General features: G+C 33.3%; 1 protein-coding gene across 6 annotated transcripts in view; it reads left to right on the top strand.

The window, feature by feature from the left end:
* Positions 1–19,932, top strand: part of GSTCD (glutathione S-transferase C-terminal domain containing) — a 111,837-nt gene that overhangs the window by 21,493 nt on the left and 70,412 nt on the right. For all 6 annotated transcript variants that reach the window (XM_019738934.2, XM_074322794.1, XM_074322789.1 and 3 more), the window contains one exon: positions 3,725–3,818. In XM_019738934.2, the coding sequence (XP_019594493.2) occupies positions 3,725–3,818 (94 nt within the window). The remainder of the gene's footprint in view (positions 1–3,724; positions 3,819–19,932) is intronic.

Below are 19,932 nucleotides of genomic sequence, written 5' to 3'. Positions count from 1 at the left end.
ACACTCTCTCTCTCTTTTTTTGTCTTTTTAATATTCAAGACACCAAGGTCATATCACACCTGGTCAAGTTTACTGTTTTACCTGATGTTTTTCTGTTGCAAGGATTTGGTTTCAAGTTTTTTTGTTTGTTTTTTGTTTTCTTTTTAATTTTGAGAGGATGATTTGAATTAAGGAAATACAAATTATCTCAATTTACTTTCCAAGATTTTTTCTAAATATGATTTTTTTAATTCTTTGACTTTTACTTTAGTCTGATTTTGCTGTTCTTTTACATAATAACATATATGATTTATATTTTTCTCTTTTTGCTGCATAATTTGTTTCTAATAGTGCTAATTATAAAAGTTTTCTCTACCACTCAAGATAATCTACAAAAATGTGTTGCTTTTAACTCAGACTATTTGATGATTTATTTGAATACAGAATTCATGAAGTAATTTGAGCCATTTATCTGAGTTGTACTGGAAAAATGTTCATTATATTTCTGTACTTGGTTTAGGAATTACTTGAGTTCTACGAGTATAGTTAACAGAAAGTTCGCAGATTTAGAAAAGCACAGAATCTTAGTAGTGAAACCAGTCCTCATTTTTCTTCAGCTAAGTTTTGTTAGCCTAGTGATGAAACAATGAAACTGGGTTATATAGTTGATTTTGGAAGCTATTAAGGCATGTCCAAAGTTTGATTTGCCTTTATCATGGTTACACTGAGTGGGAATCTCTTGTTCATCTCTGAGTGTTCTTAAATAAATAATCATCAGGAGAATAATCTGCTTTGTATTTAAATATGAATTTTAAAAATTTCAACAAACCAAAAGTCTGTGCTTTCAATTCATACTTATGCAGAGCCTTAAAAGAAAAATTAGCAATTCAGATTTTTCTGCCTATGTTTTTCCAGCAGTAAAATGAATTAGGAAAGACATTTGCATTTTATACATTTAAAAATATTTATAAACAAAGGGAGATAAATAACTAAAATTTAAATTCAGAAAATGTTAATAAATGATTATCAATAAAAGTGATTGTAATAATATAAAAATACAATGGAATTCTGAATTTTTAACTTACACGGTATTTGTTAGTTCAGTTCCTCCCAGAAGGAGACTCCAAGATAGAGTTAGATATGCAAGAGGCCTACTGAGGAAAACATCTGTGAGGGAAAGTGGGGAGGGAGCCAGAGGAGGCTGGGGCAGCCTTCAGTCCACGATGCAGATTTGACCCCTATGCATGAGATAGGAAAGGTAGAAAGGTTGAGTCAGAAAATTCTTAGACTTAAGTGCAGTTCTAAGAAACTTTTGACAAGCCAATGGGGAATCCTTCAGCTTGAATCATCGGTAAGAGAGTTCCATGTTTCTCAGGAATGGGCCTGCCTTAGTGTCTCTCCCACTCTCAGTCACTGAGCTGGGAGCAGTCCACGTGAAGACTATACTAGGGACCATGTGACTTGGATTCTAGTCTCAGCTTTGTAGCTAAGCTAACACTGTGACCTTTAATAAATCATTTAACTAAAAGGTCTCCATGTCTACATTTATAAATTAAGAGAGTCTAATAAACATTCTGTATGATTCATTTCTGATTTTAAATCTTATGGTTGTATAAAATTTGACCGGGACATTGCATTTACAATTTTGAAAAAGGAATGTTCAGATCTGAAAATAAGTTAAATTTTTTGTTTTCATTTAATTCAAACTTGATTGTAGATACAATAAAATTTCTTGTTTAAGAGAGCATTATTTTTGCTACTTACTTAGTGGATTTCTCTATGACATGTTTTGAAAGACAGTAAATATTATATCAAAATAATATATCCTGTGACTATATTAATTTTGTTTATACAGTAACTTTTCATTTCTGTATAGTCACAGTATTTTGTACCAATTACATGAGGACACATAAAATTAGTGCTAAGTGGAAGTGTAAAATAGTAAAGCATTTCTTAAGAACACTCACATCTCACTTTTTTTTCTCTTTTTGTATTCCTTGGCGCAATCTTACCTCCACAATTTCCCTATTCGCTAGAAGTTTTAAATGTATTTATTTAGTCAGTCCAAAAAATGTGCATGTGTCTACTAAATACTGTGCATTGGTCTGAATATTAGATATATGAGGAACAAATTGGACTGCTCTCATGGTGCTTACTCTGGTGGAGGAGGTAAATAAAGAAAGAAATACAAATGTATATAACACATTAGGTAATGACATGTGCTGTAAAAAATAATGTAGGATAAATGGTAGAGGTGATTGGGGTCGGAGTCCTTTTTAGGTAGGGTGGTTGGGAAGGCTTATCTGATGAGGTGAAGGCATTGAGCAAATAACCTGAATGAGTTGAAGATTTGGAGGAAGTGTTGTAGGCAGAGAATTTAGCTAGTATAATAAAATGACCCTGGGTAAGTCTACGGTGAGAAAGTAGTTCAGTAGTTGTCTAGGGCAGGGAGCTAAGAGGGGAGAATGAAGAGTGTCTGCTAATGGGGATGGGGAATCTTTTTGAGGTGATGAAAATGTTCTCAAATTAGATGATGCTCATGGTTACCCAACTGTGAATATTCTAAAAAACATTTACGCTTTAAAAAGGGTAAATGTTATGGCATATAAATTGTATCTCAACATGATTGTATTCTTAAAAAGACCCTAAGGTAGGAATGAGTTTGGTAAAATGAAGAATAGCAAGAAGTTCAATATGGCTAGATTAGAATAAAGAAGATGGAGAGAGGTAGATGAGGTCAGAGAGATACATGTGTTTATCTTACTAGAGGCAAGGGAGTCCTCTGGACCTCTAGCTATATCGCTACCCCAACAAAATAAATTTTATGCTATTTCCTTTGGGACAGGAATTCAGCTAGTTTCCATAATGGAAAATAATCTCATGAACTAACTGTTACAAATGGGTTAGTCATAGGTTCTCAAAGATTTTTCTTTTCAATAGTATATTCCTGCAGATTAAAAATAAATAAATAAATAAATAAATAAATAAATAAATAAAAAAACAAAAAAACAACAACCCTGAACCATGGATATCTATTCTGTGTCTGTAGACCCAGAATGTGATTGGAAGAAGTCTGAGAATCCATGTGTATGCCATATCACTCTCTGTTGATCAAATAAATAAATGTACAACCTTTAATATGGGAAAGGAGCCTGAGAATTTTTTGATGTATTGAAAAGTAGTCCTCATTCTTGAAAATGTTGGGAACTGTTTGGTTATACCAGAGGGATCCTTTTCTAATGACATTGCAGGCATTTGTAAAAAATTGGTATGGATGCTATTCTGGGGCATCTGTTGAAGTGGGCACTTTTTGGTCCTGTAAATATAACTCCTAGGCTGTGGCAATTTTCATATATGTAAACACAGACATTGATGGACATACGCAGAGTTAGATTTTTATTATCTCTGTGTGGATTCTTTTTGATAATATTTTTATCCTCAGGTAACTTGTCTTTTTGACACCTAATAAATTTCTAGGTAGCTATTACTTCTATGTATTTTCAGGTAATAATTTTTAAATATCACTTTTTATTATCTTAGTATAAAAATAATAGTAAAGTAAATGTGCTGTCAAAAAACTCAGTATATCATTTTTCTTATGTAACTAAATATTTTGAAAAAAACCTGATGATTGTTGATATTTGTATTCTTCCTTACTAGTATAGAAAATATAATTTTGGCCTTGTAGACCATAACAGGATTTTATTAATTTATTAATTTGGAAAGGGCCTATTTCCTTTTCTAGGAAAAAGGCATTGAAGTGATGTTTTCTCCTCACCCTTGCCCTACTTGGACCCTTGATTGGAACAGTCTTCCTGCAGCAGTGAGCCCAAAGGAAGGTGAGTTTGTTTTTCTCCTTTAAATTTTACTCATAATCTGGATACTCACATCAGATCCATCTTCTAATTCTCTAATTTTCTTTTTGGCTCTATCTAATGTTCTGATTATCCTATCCATTGAATTTTCATTTTATTTTTATTATAAAATTTTCATATGCATGCATCACTAAGATTTAATATTTCCCATGTTTTTCTAACATTTGCTTTATTTATTCCATATTTTCTTTGCTGGAGTATTTTGAAGCTAATCTCAGATAACATGTTATACTATAGTATACATAGCTAAGAAATATTCACGTCTTAATAATCACCATGTCATTATCAGAAATAATAAAAATTTACAAAAATTCCTTGATTATCTAATAACAAGTCCATAGTCATTTCCTCCAATTGTTTAAAATAGTGTTTGAAAAAAAAATAAATTTATAGTTAGGTTTTTAATTAAATGTTTTTCATTGCTAGAAATTATATTTGATTTGTTTGTTTTTGATAACATTTTCCTTGCTCATGTTTCCATTTCCTCTTTTTATAGTCTGTATTTGTTATTTCTAATACCTGATATTAATAGAGGTGTAATTCTTCTATTTGTTGTTTCTGTTGACTTCACTCCTGATTTCTTATTTCCCTGTTACTTTTGTAATTTTAGATTGTGAATTCATTTTTGGGTTGCCTAAATCTGTGGGAATCTTGTGGGGCCTTACGAGGTTAGGAGTAAATTCCCATAGAAAAGAAAATTTATATTTGCTCTGCCGGGCATTTCAAGGTATTAGAATTTAAGACCACTTAGCATTAATTTTTCAGCTTGAGATTCCTTCAACCTTTTCTATCAGGAGCTGAGGTTTAAATGAACAAGTTACCTTTTACCATTTTCCTTTGCTGTTGAGTAGACTTTTAATGCATCCTTTCATAGGTAATATAGGTTCTCAAGGTTTCTGCTGTCATGTAGTGATATTAATTCCAACTCTTTACCATGCTAGGGATCAAGGACTAGCCTCTCTTCTTTGTCTTATTGTTAAAGGTTAGATTCCTATTTTTAGCCAATACCATCTAGGCAGCTCTAGTATCAGTTCAAGATTATTACACTGCTTTTCAGTTCCCTAACCTCTTTTAAAGGCCTTATGGATTTTCCCTACTCTCAGAAATCCAGTTAAACATGTAAAGGATGATTGTTGAATTTGAAATACCATTTTAGGTATCTTTATGTGGGGAACTTTTTTGTAGCTCAATATTCTATTTCTTTAATTATTCATGCATTCTTTAGTTTTATACTAAGTCAAATATAACTTGATTTTCAAATGTTCTTTGAAATAATTTGCCTTTTGTTTCCATATTCTGTTCTGTGATGCTTCCTAATATTGTCTGTATCTTACTGATCAATTCTGTTCTGTCAATCAAGGAAATACTTTACTATTCTTCCAGAATGGAAGAAGATTATGTTGGGCAGTTAAAAACTCTGCCTCAAAGATATTTCATAAAAATAAAATTCATTTTTGGTCTTTTATTAAATATATAAAAAATAATCACTAATGACTTTGTTAATGTTTTGATTTTTACTATTTTTGACATTTTGAAAATTTAAATGTTTGAAAACATTTACATGTTTTTATTGTACTTTTAATGGGATTTTGTATACTCTTTGGTTATAATATAGGTTTTGAACAGGTTAAACCTGTAGATTACTAAATAAAAATCAGAATTTCATTAATATTTATCAAGAAATAAAAAACAGAGTTTTATAACTGCCACATGTTTTGCTTTATCAATAATTAATTTACTATGAGACCAAAATAACATTTTCACTTATTATATGAGCAATCAATAAACAACCCAGAAATCTGACATTAAACATTCATGTCTGGTTGTTTTACTGGTTATAAGTGCCTATCTGGAGGAGTTTATGGATAGCTTATTATATCCTTATAAATTGTTCACCGGTTCACCTTGTTTTTATAAATATTGTGACAAAGAGGGAGCTATCACAGAAGAGACACATGGTTTACTCACATTTCACTTACTGTTTCTTAAAAAGTTTATAGTCTCATTAAACTAAGGCAGAATTGTGGCATTTTGATTTTTTGTTTTCAGTTATGGCAATTTCAATATTGCATGGTAACAGGATTTTTGTGAAATGAAATGATCATACATAGGGGTGTGGAGGTCACTATGAAAGTGTTATGGTTTGTGTTCTGGTACTTTCCTTTAGGACAGATTAAATTGTAGTGTTATTTTTGACACTTGGTTCTTTTGGATGTTGCAAAGACTGACTCCTTATACTAAATTCATTGAGTTATATCAAGATTATGGCACATATTATAAAAATCATTCTCTTTACTAACATAGTCTATATTAATCCTCATAATGGAATCTAATATATTTCTTAAACCTGTCTAATCTCCTATCTTCTGCTCTTACCTATTTCTCTCTACATCTTACATACCGTTCTCTGAACTTTTCACTGTTTTGCTTAACCTATAATTTATTATCTCTATACTTTCACTGTTGTTTCTCCTGCAGCTTTAAATATTCTTCTTCCCACTTCCCATTCTTTTGAAATTATACTCCTTTTTTAGGGTCAATCAAATGCTGCTTCCTTCATTAAGCTTCTGCTTAAGCTATGAGGTCAGCCTGCCTGAGTTTCAAACCTGGACTACTAACCAGCTAGATAACCTATGGCCAGATTCTCAACTTCTCTGTGCCTCAATTGCCTCATCTGTAGAATGGGGATAATAGTGCCAACCTTATGAAATTGTGGTATATTCAATAAATTAATATATAAAGCACTTATTACAGTGCCTAGTAAATAATAAATGTTAATAATACTAATATAGTAGTCAGAATTAATCTCTCTCTCTCAACATTCCTTTAGAACTTTCTTATATTTCATTTTTGATACTTATGTTATGCTTGTCTTTTACTATATTTATATGCGTTTTTCCTTCTCCAGTAGACTGAGAGCTCTTTGAATATAAGAGTGCTGTGTATAGGTACTCAATACTTTTTTGTTAAATTGAATTGAATTGAGACTACAGATTCTTTTTTTTACTTCCCATTTCTGTTTAAAATAGGCAACTTTTAAAATTCTTTGTCTCACATAGATTTAAAAGGCTAAAATAATTGAGATTATTTAGTTTGCAGAAAGCAAAACTGAAGATTTAATATACATCATCATCATCATCATTATTACTATTATTATAATTTTTATGGACTGTTTTGGAATAAGTTTTAGATATCATGCCTCTACTTAACTATCTTCTTTAAGAATAAGGCTATTTTCTTACAAAGTCATATTACAGTTATCTAAACAGGATATTTAATTCAGTACACACTCTTATCTAATCTAGCCTTCTTTAATTGTTTGCACATGACTAGATTCAAGTTAGGCATCTGGGCAGGAACACCACAGAAATGATGCGGTGTCTTCTCCGTGCATTGTATCAGAAGGCACATGATGTCAATTTGGGCCCAGTGATGTTAACGTTAATCATTTGGCTAAGGTAATGTCTGCTCCCAACATTACCTACATGTTTGTTTATTCATTGAGTTCTACAATATGCGAACAATAATTTCAGAATTGCTATGCCCACATCTCTGTGAAAAAGTACACCTACTAAGTTGAATTTCAGATTGTTTGCAGTGGTTTTCATTTTTGAATTAAGGGTATGTGGTTAAAGTTCTCATGCAGGTAGTTGTGATCAGAAGTCTCTGTATAAGGTAAATTATAAAAAGTGAGGCATGAAAGGAGTTAATATTGATCATGTCCCCTGATTGAAAATCTTCAACCAGCAGTCTCCTACAGCACTGAGAAGATCCAGGCAATTGTATACTCTCCATTACTATTTGTCCTCAAATAACAGTGATTTCCTACTCTAATGGACTGGGATAAATAATGCATGAGCCTGCGGACTCCCTTTTGATAAGTTGAAGGGCATCTCTCTTCTTGTCCTGTGACATTTTGTCCTTGAAGTATGAAGAAGGGAATGGGTATAGTCTTTTGCCTTAAGACGTAGAATAGAGCTGCGCTAAGCCATTCACTCCATGCAGTATTTCCCTATGGCCCTCTCTGATCTCCAGTAGTTGTTAGGTGGGTGGAGCCTATATTAGGAGTTGCTCCTAGCCCAGAGTCGCCATGTTAATCACATAGAAGGGAGAAGAGTCAGAAGCAGGACCTTATAGAAAATAAAGGAGACAAGAAGATAGTTGCTTAGGTGTTGTTCCAGTTATAATTTCTTTTATTCTTATATTCAAACTTCCACTGTCTTAGAAATATGGCCCAATTAAGTATACCTGAGGCCTTGGTTTTGCTTTTGAGCTACGTGAAAACACCATCTCCTAGGAAGACTGACATAGAAGCAGTACATAAAAAACTTTAAATATTCACCCTCACCCTCTATGACTCAGTTTAACATATATACTTATTAGTTGATATAAAAGAAACATATTTAATGGCAGTTTTACTAGAAAGAGATTATAAGTTCTCTCCTTTCTCAAGAGGTTTAAACCCAGTAGATTTCATTTGCTTGGGATAGACATGTATGGATTCTTAGAATAAGGATTATAAATCGGTATGTTCTAACTCCTTTTGTACAGATCACTGATTAAATTTATAGTTCTAGGAGAATGTATAATATTTCAATCCTAGTGACAGATTTTACTGTCTTAGTGGCAAGATATTTTCTTTAGCCAACCTTCGTATATATAGGAATTATAGATGACTAAGGTTTTAAATGTAAAAGTTTATTCTGATAAGAATCATTTATATAAATATCCAGTTTTTTCCCCATTTGTTTTCTGTAAAATACTTTGGGTTGAAAAGAATGGATTGATGTTTGACATTAGGAAAAAATACAAAATAAGATAGTAATATATAATATAAATAGTAAAAAAACTGGCCTTGATGCAAAGTCTGTAACCTCACCCCTACCCTTCTGTAGTATGCTTCTATAAACCAACAGGATTTGGATAATCCAGAAGAGATTTGGATAATCAAGGGAAGAATGTTGTCAAGGTCTTTGGAGAGGGTTGGATCCATGGTGGACAAAGGAAAAACTAAACTGAGCCTTTCCCTCAGTGGTTCTTCCTGTCCCTAATGGATATGGTAAATGGCATTATTTATTGCTGTTTGTTCCAAGGCCAGGGGTGCTAAAAGTTCACCATAACAGGAATTATCTCACTCAAAATATAAGTAGTGCCCTCCTTTGGGGAATCTAAAACATAAAAGCTTGTTTTAGGGCCTCTAGAAAGGGTGTAAGGATGCTTCATTGTCCTAAACCATTGCTTTCCAACCTAGGACATCCATGAGAATCATTTGGAAGGCTTGTTAAAACAAATTACTGGGCCCAACCCTAGAGTTTCTCATTCAGGTCTCCCAAGGGACCCTAGAATGTGCATTTCTGAGAAGTTTCCAGCTAATGCTGTATCTGCTGTTTTGAGGACCACACTGTGTGAATTGTTACCCTGGGTAACTGATACGGTGCATGATTTGGCAGCTTTAATTTCAATCTGTTGTCACAAAAGTAAGGTGAACAACAAGATTAAACCTTTCTAAAATTTTTGTTTACAACCTAAAATTATTATTTTTCTGCATTTATCATGGACTACATCAAATATATTAATAATAACTTGTGCATACATCTGAACCATTTGGTAACAATGAAAACTTCTACTTTAAGTTATTATACTAACAAATATAAATGAAAGTAGAAGTATCTTGATAATGTAAATAGAAATAACTCTGTCAAGAATTTTTTTTTTCTGAAATACAAGTCTCAGATTCTTATTTTTCCATTTCACCACTCTAGACAAGACTCAAAGTTAGCATATTTGTTATCTTTTTAAAAAATTATTCTCTGGTGAGAAAATGTAAGGATATACTCTCCCCAACATTTTTTTGTTTATATTGAATAACTTTAGATCATAAGGATGTTATATTTTGAATTTTTTGGCATTTAAAATACTAAAAGCACACCAAGAGAATGAGATCAAAAGGTTTTTTGTGTTTTTTTCTTTCACTTTTCCGGGGAAAAAATTTTCAAACATAAATGTTTTTCATTTCTCTAAGTTATACTTAGCTGTGAAATACAAAATGTGACCATATTTGACTCAGAACTCTACAAGTTTATAACCATTTTCTCTTCTTTCAAGGGTGAGGTTCTCAAAAAGGATTTTGGTGTTTTACCAAAAGTAATACAATCTTTTATTTAAACTGCATTTTAATCTGAAGCTAAAGACCTCTAAAAGATAGTATATGTAGACAGAATTTATATTAAATGGTTTAAAATAGAGCAAGATTACAAAGAATAAATTTGTTGTAAGTTTAGTGGTACTCTTGACTCAGTGCCAACACACACACACACACACACACACACACACACACACACACACACACTGAGATATTTGGATACAGATAGAGAAATATATATCACATATGTATTATATTATTATGTATTATGAACATAAATAATATAGAGCAGACCGTGTGTTAAATTCCTCTCCTTTTCTAGTAAAAAGTTTGAAAAGTCAGTGAAAATAATAGAAGGAATTGAAACTGGCAGAGAGGTGGATAAAATTTTAGTAGGCAAATTCTTCTAATTACTATAACATTAGACATTCCTTATACGAAAATGTTGGTCTTTTATAAAATACTAATTACTTATACTTGGTAATTGAGAGAGGTAGTACTGGTGGTAGGAATATTTTTATATAGATTTTAACAAGTAACTATTAGGTGAATTGTTTAATTAGAAAAAGTAATGTACTACATTGTAATCTTTATTGGAGAGGAAGGTAACATAAATAGGTAGAGAACTAGTAGAAAGATATTTTTCTTTTTTTTTTAAATTAAGTTTATCGGAGTGACATTGGTTAATAACATTATGTAAGTTTCTAGCATACAATTGTATAATACATATCTGTATATTACATTGTGTGCTCATCACCCAAAGTCTAGTCTCCTTCCTCACCATAAATTTGACCCCCTTTACCCTCTTCATTCTCCCCACAACTCCCCCATCTCCTCTGATGATCACTCTTCTGTTGTCTCTGTCTGTTTTGTTTGTCCATTTGATGCTTTCTGTTTTATGAGGTATGATCAAATAATATGATGAATGTTTAAATTTAAAAAACTTTATTACAGTAAAAGACACATTGCCATTAATCCCCCTCAAAATACTCCCCCTTGCTTCAAACACACTTATCTCATCATTCTTGCCACTTTCTGAAGCAGTTCTGAAAGTCCTCTTTCGTGAATGTCTTTAGTCGCACTGGTGTGGCTGCCTCAGGACATGGCTGCCTCGATGTCCTGAATGATTTTGACTTTGGGGAAGAGACAGAAGTTGCACAGTGCCAGATCTGGTGAACAAGGTCGATGAGGACACACCATAATGCTTTTATTTGACAGAAATTGCTGTATATCAGAAGCGACATGTGACACGTAGCATTGTCATGATGGAGGATGATTTACAGCACACTTTAAAACACACCTTCTCTCAACTGTAGCTCACACCCTACTGACTACACCAAACAAGTTGAAACTTGTCACACACTGTTACTAAGGTTCATTGCACCACTTCCCGTATTGAAGATCCCTGCCTTTCCGTTGGTTGGCACTCAGCAGCAACATTCATCATATTTTGTGATCAGAATGGAAAGGCTCCGTGTCATATGTGGCATCTGGTATGGGGATTTCTGTCAAATAAAAACATTACCGTGTGTCCTCATCCACCTTATTCACCGGATCTTGCACAGTGCAACTTCTGGCTATTTCCCAAATTCAAAATGACCGTGAAAGGTAAATGTTTTGAATGGATTCAGGACATCAAGGCAGCCACAACAGCACAAATAAAGACACTCATGAAACAGGACTTCGAGAACTGCTTCAGAAAGTGGCAAGAACGATGAGATAAGTGTGATTGAAGCGAGGGATAGTATTTTGAGGGGCATTAATGACAATGTATCTTTTACTGTAATAATTTTTTAAAATTTAAACATGCACTGTAGTGTTTGATCACACCTCGTATATTCCATGTGAGTGAAATCATATTATCCTTGTCCTTTTCTGTCTGATTTACTCGCTTAGCATGATACTTTTAAGATCTATCCATGTTGTTGCAAATGGCAGTATTTCATACTTTCTTATGGCTGAGTAATATTCCATTGTATATATGTACTATATCTTGGTACTATGTACCAATCATCTATCGAAGGACACTTGTTTCCATGTCTTGGCGACTGTGTATAATGCTGGAATAAACATAGGGGTGCATATACCGTGTTTCCCCAAAAAGAAGACCTAGCCAGATAATCAGCTCTAATGCATCTTTGGGAGCAAATATTAATATAAGACCCAGTCTTATATTATATTATGTTAGATAAGACCTGGTCTTATATTATAGTAAAATAAGACTGGGTCTTAGATTAATTTTGCTCCAAAAGACGCATTAGAGCTAATTGTCCAGCTAGGTCTTATTTTTCGGGGAAACACGGTATCTTTACAAATAAATGTTTTCCAATTTTTTGGGCAGAAAAATATGTTTTCCAATATTTTGGATATTGGCCAGAAGAAAGATTGCTGCGTCATATAAGTAGCTCTATTAATATTTGGAGGACATTCCATACTGTTTTCCATAGTGGCTGTACCAATTTACATTCCCACCAAAGTGTATGAGAGTTGCTTTTTCTCTATAGCCTCTTCAACAGTTATTTCTTGTCTTATTGTTTATAGCCATTCTAATAAGTGTGAGGTGTTATCTTGTTGTGGTTTTCATTTGCATTTCCCTTATAGCTAGTGAAGTTGAGCATCTTTTCATATATCTATTAGCCATTGGTTTTTCTTCCTGGGCAAGTAATCTGTTCAGGTCCTCTGCCCATTTTTTGATTGGATTGTGTTTTATTGTTGTTAAGATGTATGAGTTCTTTATATATTTTGGATATTGGCCTGTTATTGGAGATATTGTTTGCAAATATCTTCTCCCATTCAGTTGGTTGTATTTTTATTTTTTGGATGGTGTCTTTGGCTGTGCAGAAGCTTTTTGTTTTCTATTTTTACTTTTCAGTGTTACTCTCTTCATATGAAATTTTAAAATGTTTAAAGTTTCTTCATGTGAAATGTTAAGTTTAAATAAAAAAGAACGACAAAATAAACAACTTTATTATAATTGTATAGAAATAATACATTGATTTTTAAATCTCTCCCAGGGCAGGGAATTGGTGACTTCCCTTTGAGGTGGTTCATTCATCTCTTCCTCCTTTGTTTCCCACTTTTTCTTCTTTATTTGGTTCCTCCTGAACTGTCATGGTGTCAGATGCATGATGGGAGTCATAGTAACTGCAATGCAAATGACATTATAATGACATTAAAATTAGTTAAAGGTCATGTCAGTTTCATAGGGATCAGCTGAACTGGATGAAATTGGTTCTTATGTTTCTCTAGCTGTAGGTACTACATACAGTCATTACTTGTGTAACCAGTGAGGCACCTCATGTTGTATCCTCAAGGAAGTTGTCAATTTCCTAGGCCACCTATCCTGACTCAAGTTTACTTTGAACTTTAAATCACCTCAGGTGTGGACATTTCCACACACTTGCATAACATTGTACTACTAACTAAATTGTCTAGAACCACTTTGCTGTATACAAGGCTTGAAAAAGAAGAGTAACAAAATTAAATTTAAATTTAATTACTTCAAAGCCCTCAACAAAAGTGCAGGGCCAGTATCTGCCACAGAAGCAGTTCTTTAGTTGGGGGGCACTGGTAAATGGGCTCACAGTTTTGGTACCTTACACCCTCTGGGTTTCATCTTTCTTTTTGTCTTCTGTTTTTAAGCCGTAGAACTTTTTAAGTGTACTTAACTGTGGCATGTGATTTAAAAAAAATTTTTTAAGTCTTTTCTTCTCCTCTTGGAGTTAAATTTGTTGTAATTCTTTCCAGTGTTATATTATGCTTTGTTCTATCCTCTAGGGTTAGACTTCAAGAACCCTATTTATAGACCATGTTTTAAGTACTTTGGAAGCAGAGCCTATGATGACTGATTACCAAGAAAGGTTTTAATGGCTAGTTTATCTAGGTGGATTACAGAGACTCTTTCTAAGAGTATTACTTTTTAAAACAAAATAAAAATATTTGACATGAGAAGTATCTATGTGATTATACAAATTTATCTAAAGTTTATTTCAACTAGGTCATATGTAGGGTATAATAATTATTTGGATTGTTTTTGTACACAAATGAACACATTGAGAATTTATTGAAAAATCAAGGAAATTTGAGTCTATTCCTGATTTCACTAAGTCATTTATTATATCACTAGGCAAATTTGAAAGTTACCGTGGTTTTGTTTTAGGAATATTATCAATTCACTGATAAGAAATCTCTGATTATTCATTCAGGAGTGAATATTGTTAAATATTAGTATGCTTCAGAGATTGAATTGCTTCAAAAGATTGCAATAGAATTTATGTGAGTAATGAAATCTTATTTCTGAAAACAACTAGCAGGCAGGGGTTCTAATTTCTTTAATTTGTGGTGAAATGTAGCTGGGATGGGACCATTTTAATTCTGCGAGACCTTTCTGGTTATCGGATCTGGAGCATCATTCTAGTACTACTATTTTCAACAGCACCCAAGTTCTCTAGGGCTGGAGATGTGCTTCAAGTTCAAGATAAGGCTTTTCCTAAGAACTTCTTTCAGTGATTTTTTTTCTTTATGAGTTTTTCCAAAGGCAATGGGTACCCACAAGCAATGGGTACCATAACAAAGGCTTTGATGTTTTAGAATGAGGCAGCTTTGTGTGAAAATTCACAGAAATTTTACATTATTAACGGATACATTTTTTGGAAGTACTCATTTTAAGTGGAGCCAAACTTGCAATAGGTAACATCCAGAAGTAATGAATGGAAAAGAACGTTTGCTCCAAAACAAAGATATCTGCAATAAAGTGTTTAGTTCCAGCCTTTAACATCATTTCTAATGAGGACAAATGAACAAACAACCCCAAAGCATTTGCAGTTATATATGAACTACGTGTAACTGTTCTGAAAGCCTTGAAAGACTTCTGTTTATAATTAATGCAAAACCAGCTCTGAATTAATTCCATTTTGCACATTTGCAAAGAGGTATTTCTTCAAATAATTTAGTGTTGGGATTGCCTTTCCAGAGTACTTTTGAATATTTCACACTAAGTTACTTAGTTTTTAAGCTTAAAAACTCTTGATATTGCTAAACTTTCAGGAATCATTATTTTTTAATTATAAATGTTTATAATTACATTTAGGAGACAGAGGGAAAACTAATGATGTGGATCCTTATTTTTCTGCTAATGAAAACTAATTAGTATTCTTCATTTAGTTTAAATTGGCATTCTCTGTGTTATTCCAGACAGTTATGATTAAAATCAGCTCAACTACACAATGAACTTTATTATTCTGTGCTTTGAATCAGCTCCTCTCAGCACTCAATCCATTCATTATTTTTATTTAATTAGGCCTAACTCACATTGGAGAGGTACCTGAAGCAAGGAAATTTCCATAATGTCTATGCAATCACAATAGCTCACAGGCTCTGTAACAATACAGTTGTTCACGATTGAACCATCAGAAGAATTAAAAAAAAGAAATTATCCTTAACCATAGGACAAAGTATAGTCATAAATAGAAAACTGTCATTATTTAAATGGCATAAGTATACAGTATTAGTAATCAGTAGTATGTTTCTAGATGTGAATTTTATATACTTATTTGTAGAAAATTATTAAATTAGAGTTTATGTTGAAACCAGTGATTACATTAGAAAATTGTATTCTAGACATGTAAGTGCAAACTTATATGCTTCTTAGGAAAAAAAAGTCTAAAAATTTTGCATATGGTTACATAGCAAATATTTTATAAAACTAAGGTAAGCTCAATTCCCAGGACAACTCCTTATCTTAAAACCAAATTATTTTATATGATGGTTTTACTCTGACTTGTCTATTTCAATGACAAAACAAAAGTATTTTTGTGGCAGTGTGCACATTTAACCAACTAGACATCAAAAACTATCAGATTTTGAGGTGTGTAGAGATTAGATAGGGCCAAGCACTCCCACTTTCTTTTTTTAAAGAACTTTATTGACTAAATACTTGTATGCCCTTGGGGATATTTTCACAGTTACTTTTTCTCAGTAAACCAAGGAAAGAAAACCAAGCTGCCAAAGGCAGTATTAAAGAAAATGACTTAGAAAATTGCTTTTCAGTCATGCCTATCTGCTTTCATCTAATCTGAATTCTTTACTATAAAATCAGGTAATTGTTGGCTTAATCTGAATATGATCTAACCAAAAAGATGTGTTAAAATAATTTTCTTTGTTTATAACATAAGTGCTTTGGATAAGTTGCTTTCAAATGACCTTAAGTCTCATTAATAAGCAATATTCAGTGTATACTAGATACTAGATTCTGACTTACACCAAGTCAAACTCTTTAAAAAGTGACTGTGAGTCAGATTCCCAACAGGAAAAGATAGTACATTGAAATTGGGATCATTTCAGGAGAATTTATGTGTAGAGAGATTAATTCTGAAATGGTTGCATTAAGTAGTTGCATAAGGCAGGTTGCATTAAAACCACAAAAGGATAGGGCAAGGTCCTGGGGTAGCCACAGAGCTGTTTCCTTCCACCTCTAGGCCTGGCTGGGCTTGGAGAGGGAAAAGAAAGGAGAGTAACTCGAGTACAGCAACCTGCTTTGAGAGGAGTGGTAACCTTCAGACAAGAGACGCCAGCAGCCGCAGGTGACTAGGGGTGAGAGTGCAGGGGAAAATACCCTGTCCTCATTCTTCTTTACCGTGGCCTGATCTCCTGCTGGAGCTTTTCACTGACCAAATCCTTCCAGATGCCAGAGGGCAAAGAAGCCTTTTGATGTAGCCCACGCTGGTCAACCTCCAGGGCTGAGAGCTGGTTGAATTTGGAGGGGGCAAACCTAAAATGTTACGCAGAGCAATTATGGAAGATCAGAGCTAAGAGAAACTACTAGAGATCTAGAGTGAGAAAAATTGAGGCTCATGAAGTTAAGCAACGTGCCTTGTGTAACACACAATCAGGACACATTGTCAGTGAGCTGAGTCCACAACTCCAGCTCTGTGTCCATTATGCTTTGTGATTATGCCACAGTCACCCCTTATAGCATTTGTGCAGATACCCTGGGTGAAGTTGCACTGATTTGTATTGCTATTATCTTGGCAAAGTTAATAAAATGTGAAATGTGTTAACCTGGGTGGGATTTTCCCATACTAAAGGAAATGTTTTGGAATAGTGGTATATCCCCCAAAACTTATTTCAGACCATTACTATGCTGCGTTGAAAATTACTTTCAATGACCATACCTGTTATAGAAAATTGCTGTTTAATGTGATTTTTCTTAGTTCCTGGAGTTGTGGGGATAAGATAGGGAAGGAATTATAATAACCCTCTAATTTTTAGAGTCTTTGCTTAAGAGGCTTATAATTTTGAACTTGTTTGATTACAATTAAAAGCAGCATACATAACTTAATATATTAAGAATTTTCATTCCCAAGATGAATTCTACCCTTCGTTGTTGACAGATGATTACTTTTAACATTTTCAGCTGTTCTCTTACCTTATTCTTTTCACTGTGCTGTTAATACCATCTGGTCATATTACACGAAGTGATTTCCCACTTGTGGACTGCACTGCGTTCTACTAGAGGTGAGGGTGGGAGGTGATGGAGCATCTCTTCAAACTCTGCTCATATTCTTGAAACTCTTGATCACAATGCTTGCTCTGAAATTAAAAATCTTGCTTATGAACAGCAAATTTTGTGCATTTCTCACATAAATGGTCTTGTATTCCAGGTCCCTTTCTCCTTTCACATACAGCTTGTCTTGTTAATAGTAATGAATAAACCCTTAAACTAAAACAGTTGTTTTTATGTAGGTTTTTGCTAAGGTCTTTTATATCTCTGTATCGAGCAGTAAATATGATCGATGTCAACTGAGATTTTCTGCTGCAGCTGTGATCATACTATTGGGTAAATTTTGCATTGCATCCAACCTATTTCACAAGGAGATGCATTCCCTTGATTTTTCTGAGTGGGGGGCCCTTGTTAGGTTTGAGTGCCTATACAGTATAAAAGGTTCTAATTAAACACAAAACAAAACAAAACAAAAACTGTTTCACTAGAAAGACAACATTTTCTTCTTTGTAGAAAGCAATAAACTGTAATTAGTGAAAGTATATTCTAGTTTTATAAATACTTTTATTGGACCTTTAAACACTTTCCTTATATACTTTCCTTTTATCAGGCAATGTGACAGAACTTGCCATTTAATATCAAACCATATTAAAGAATACAGTTACTTCATATAGTGTTTAACTTTTGAAAAAAATAATTTAAAAAATTTGAAACTGGATACAACTATACCCTAACGTAGCTGCTCATTTTTAATGATTCCATAATATTTCACCAAGCAGATTTAATATAGTTTGCTTAATTATCTGCAGTTGAATATCAACTTGCTCTCAACTAGCACACTATAGATGACACTACAATGAAAACATCCTGCACATAGTTTTTTCCATACTTTGAATTATTTTCCAGAGGTGAGATGATAGCATCAGAAGATGTAAACAATTTTGTTGATTATGATGCATACTGTTAAATTGATTTCCAAAAGGGTTTTAACTAGTTTATTTTACCATCAGCAAATTTTAGGAGCTCCTGCTTCAATCCCACCTCCATTTGCATTAGTTCATCATATACTCTTTTTGGTAAATTTTACAGGTTTATAAGGATAACTTGTTTTATTTTATGTTATTTTATCATAGCAGGCTTGGATATTTGGATTTATTTTGCTTGATATCTGTCTTGTTACTTTGAATGAGTTCCTTAACAAAATAAATATATTAATCTTACGTTTAATAATCTGTTAAAGGTATTGTTCTCAGAAAAGTGTTTGCCTTTTATATATTATATTTATAATTTAAAATATAATATATTTATATATTAGCAGCATGTTTTTCTTAAAGTTTAGAAATTGCACAGGTTTTATGTTTTAATTCCATTTTGTATACAGAAAACATCAGCAGAAGTGGGCAGTTTCTGCAGGTTCTCAATAGAGTCTCAGACTAACCAATAGCACAGAGCCTGTAAACTTTAGAAGTCAGCTAGAAAAGGTAAAATCAGATTATTTTTAAGCTGGGTGTTGTTTTATTTTACTAATTTCTATTTGTTCTACCTTAACTGTTTAGTAAAGTCTTTTTAAAATACCAGCCTATCTCCATTGTGCTAATAGGAGCCCAATAAAGACTTTTTTTTGGTTAAATTGAGAGAAAATAACATACCCCAAGAAGGCAGCATGAAGGTGGATGTAGTAATTCAAGTTAACCCCACTTGAAAGGTAAAGCTTCAGGGGGCAGAGTGGAGGCCACTTGGTCCATTTGTCTCTTACTCCTGGAGAGTTAATTATTAGTGGTTGATTTTAGTTTCGAGAAGGACATTCCCTTACAAGTTATCTTCCCCATCCCCTAGTTCCTTGAAGGCATCGGGTCAGGTATTTGTGTTTGTAACTCTTGTGCCTGGCTAAGTGACCAGCACAAAGAAGGCAGAGATTTAGTGACTGCTTGAATGAAATAACGAATGAATTGCAAAGGGGAAGTAGTATAAGAGGCAATATTTTCAAAATTGAAAATATAATATTGAATCTGACCACTGAGCGTCCTCAGAGTAAGAAAATAAAGAAGTCTCTCTAAGATCTGATTTTGTTTAATTTACTGAAAATGATAATATCTGCAAACATCTATATAAACTCAGAACAAAAATGGACTTGTTTTTCACTATTACAGTGAGACTCATGTTTTTTAATGGAATGGACAGTAAAATGCTATATATTCTTTAACACCAGTGTTTTGAGATAACTTGGTCTTGTAATTGAGCCCAAAACAACAGGCATTGTAGATTTTGCACATCTCCTTAGTGGGCCATCTCCCTGGGGTCGGCGAAGCAATCTGAGATAGGAAGCCTGCGTGTTCTCTGTCTTCACAGCATGAAGGACATCAGTCCAGAAAACTGGTGTGCAGTCCAGTAATTTGGTCAGTTAACAGCACAAGCATTTTGCTGAGATTTGAAAA

The sequence above is a fragment of the Rhinolophus sinicus genome, linkage group LG02 (genome assembly GCF_036562045.2).
Source record: "Rhinolophus sinicus isolate RSC01 linkage group LG02, ASM3656204v1, whole genome shotgun sequence".
Classification (NCBI taxonomy): Eukaryota; Metazoa; Chordata; class Mammalia; order Chiroptera; family Rhinolophidae; genus Rhinolophus; species Rhinolophus sinicus.
This window is presented reverse-complemented; position numbering and strand designations above follow the sequence as displayed.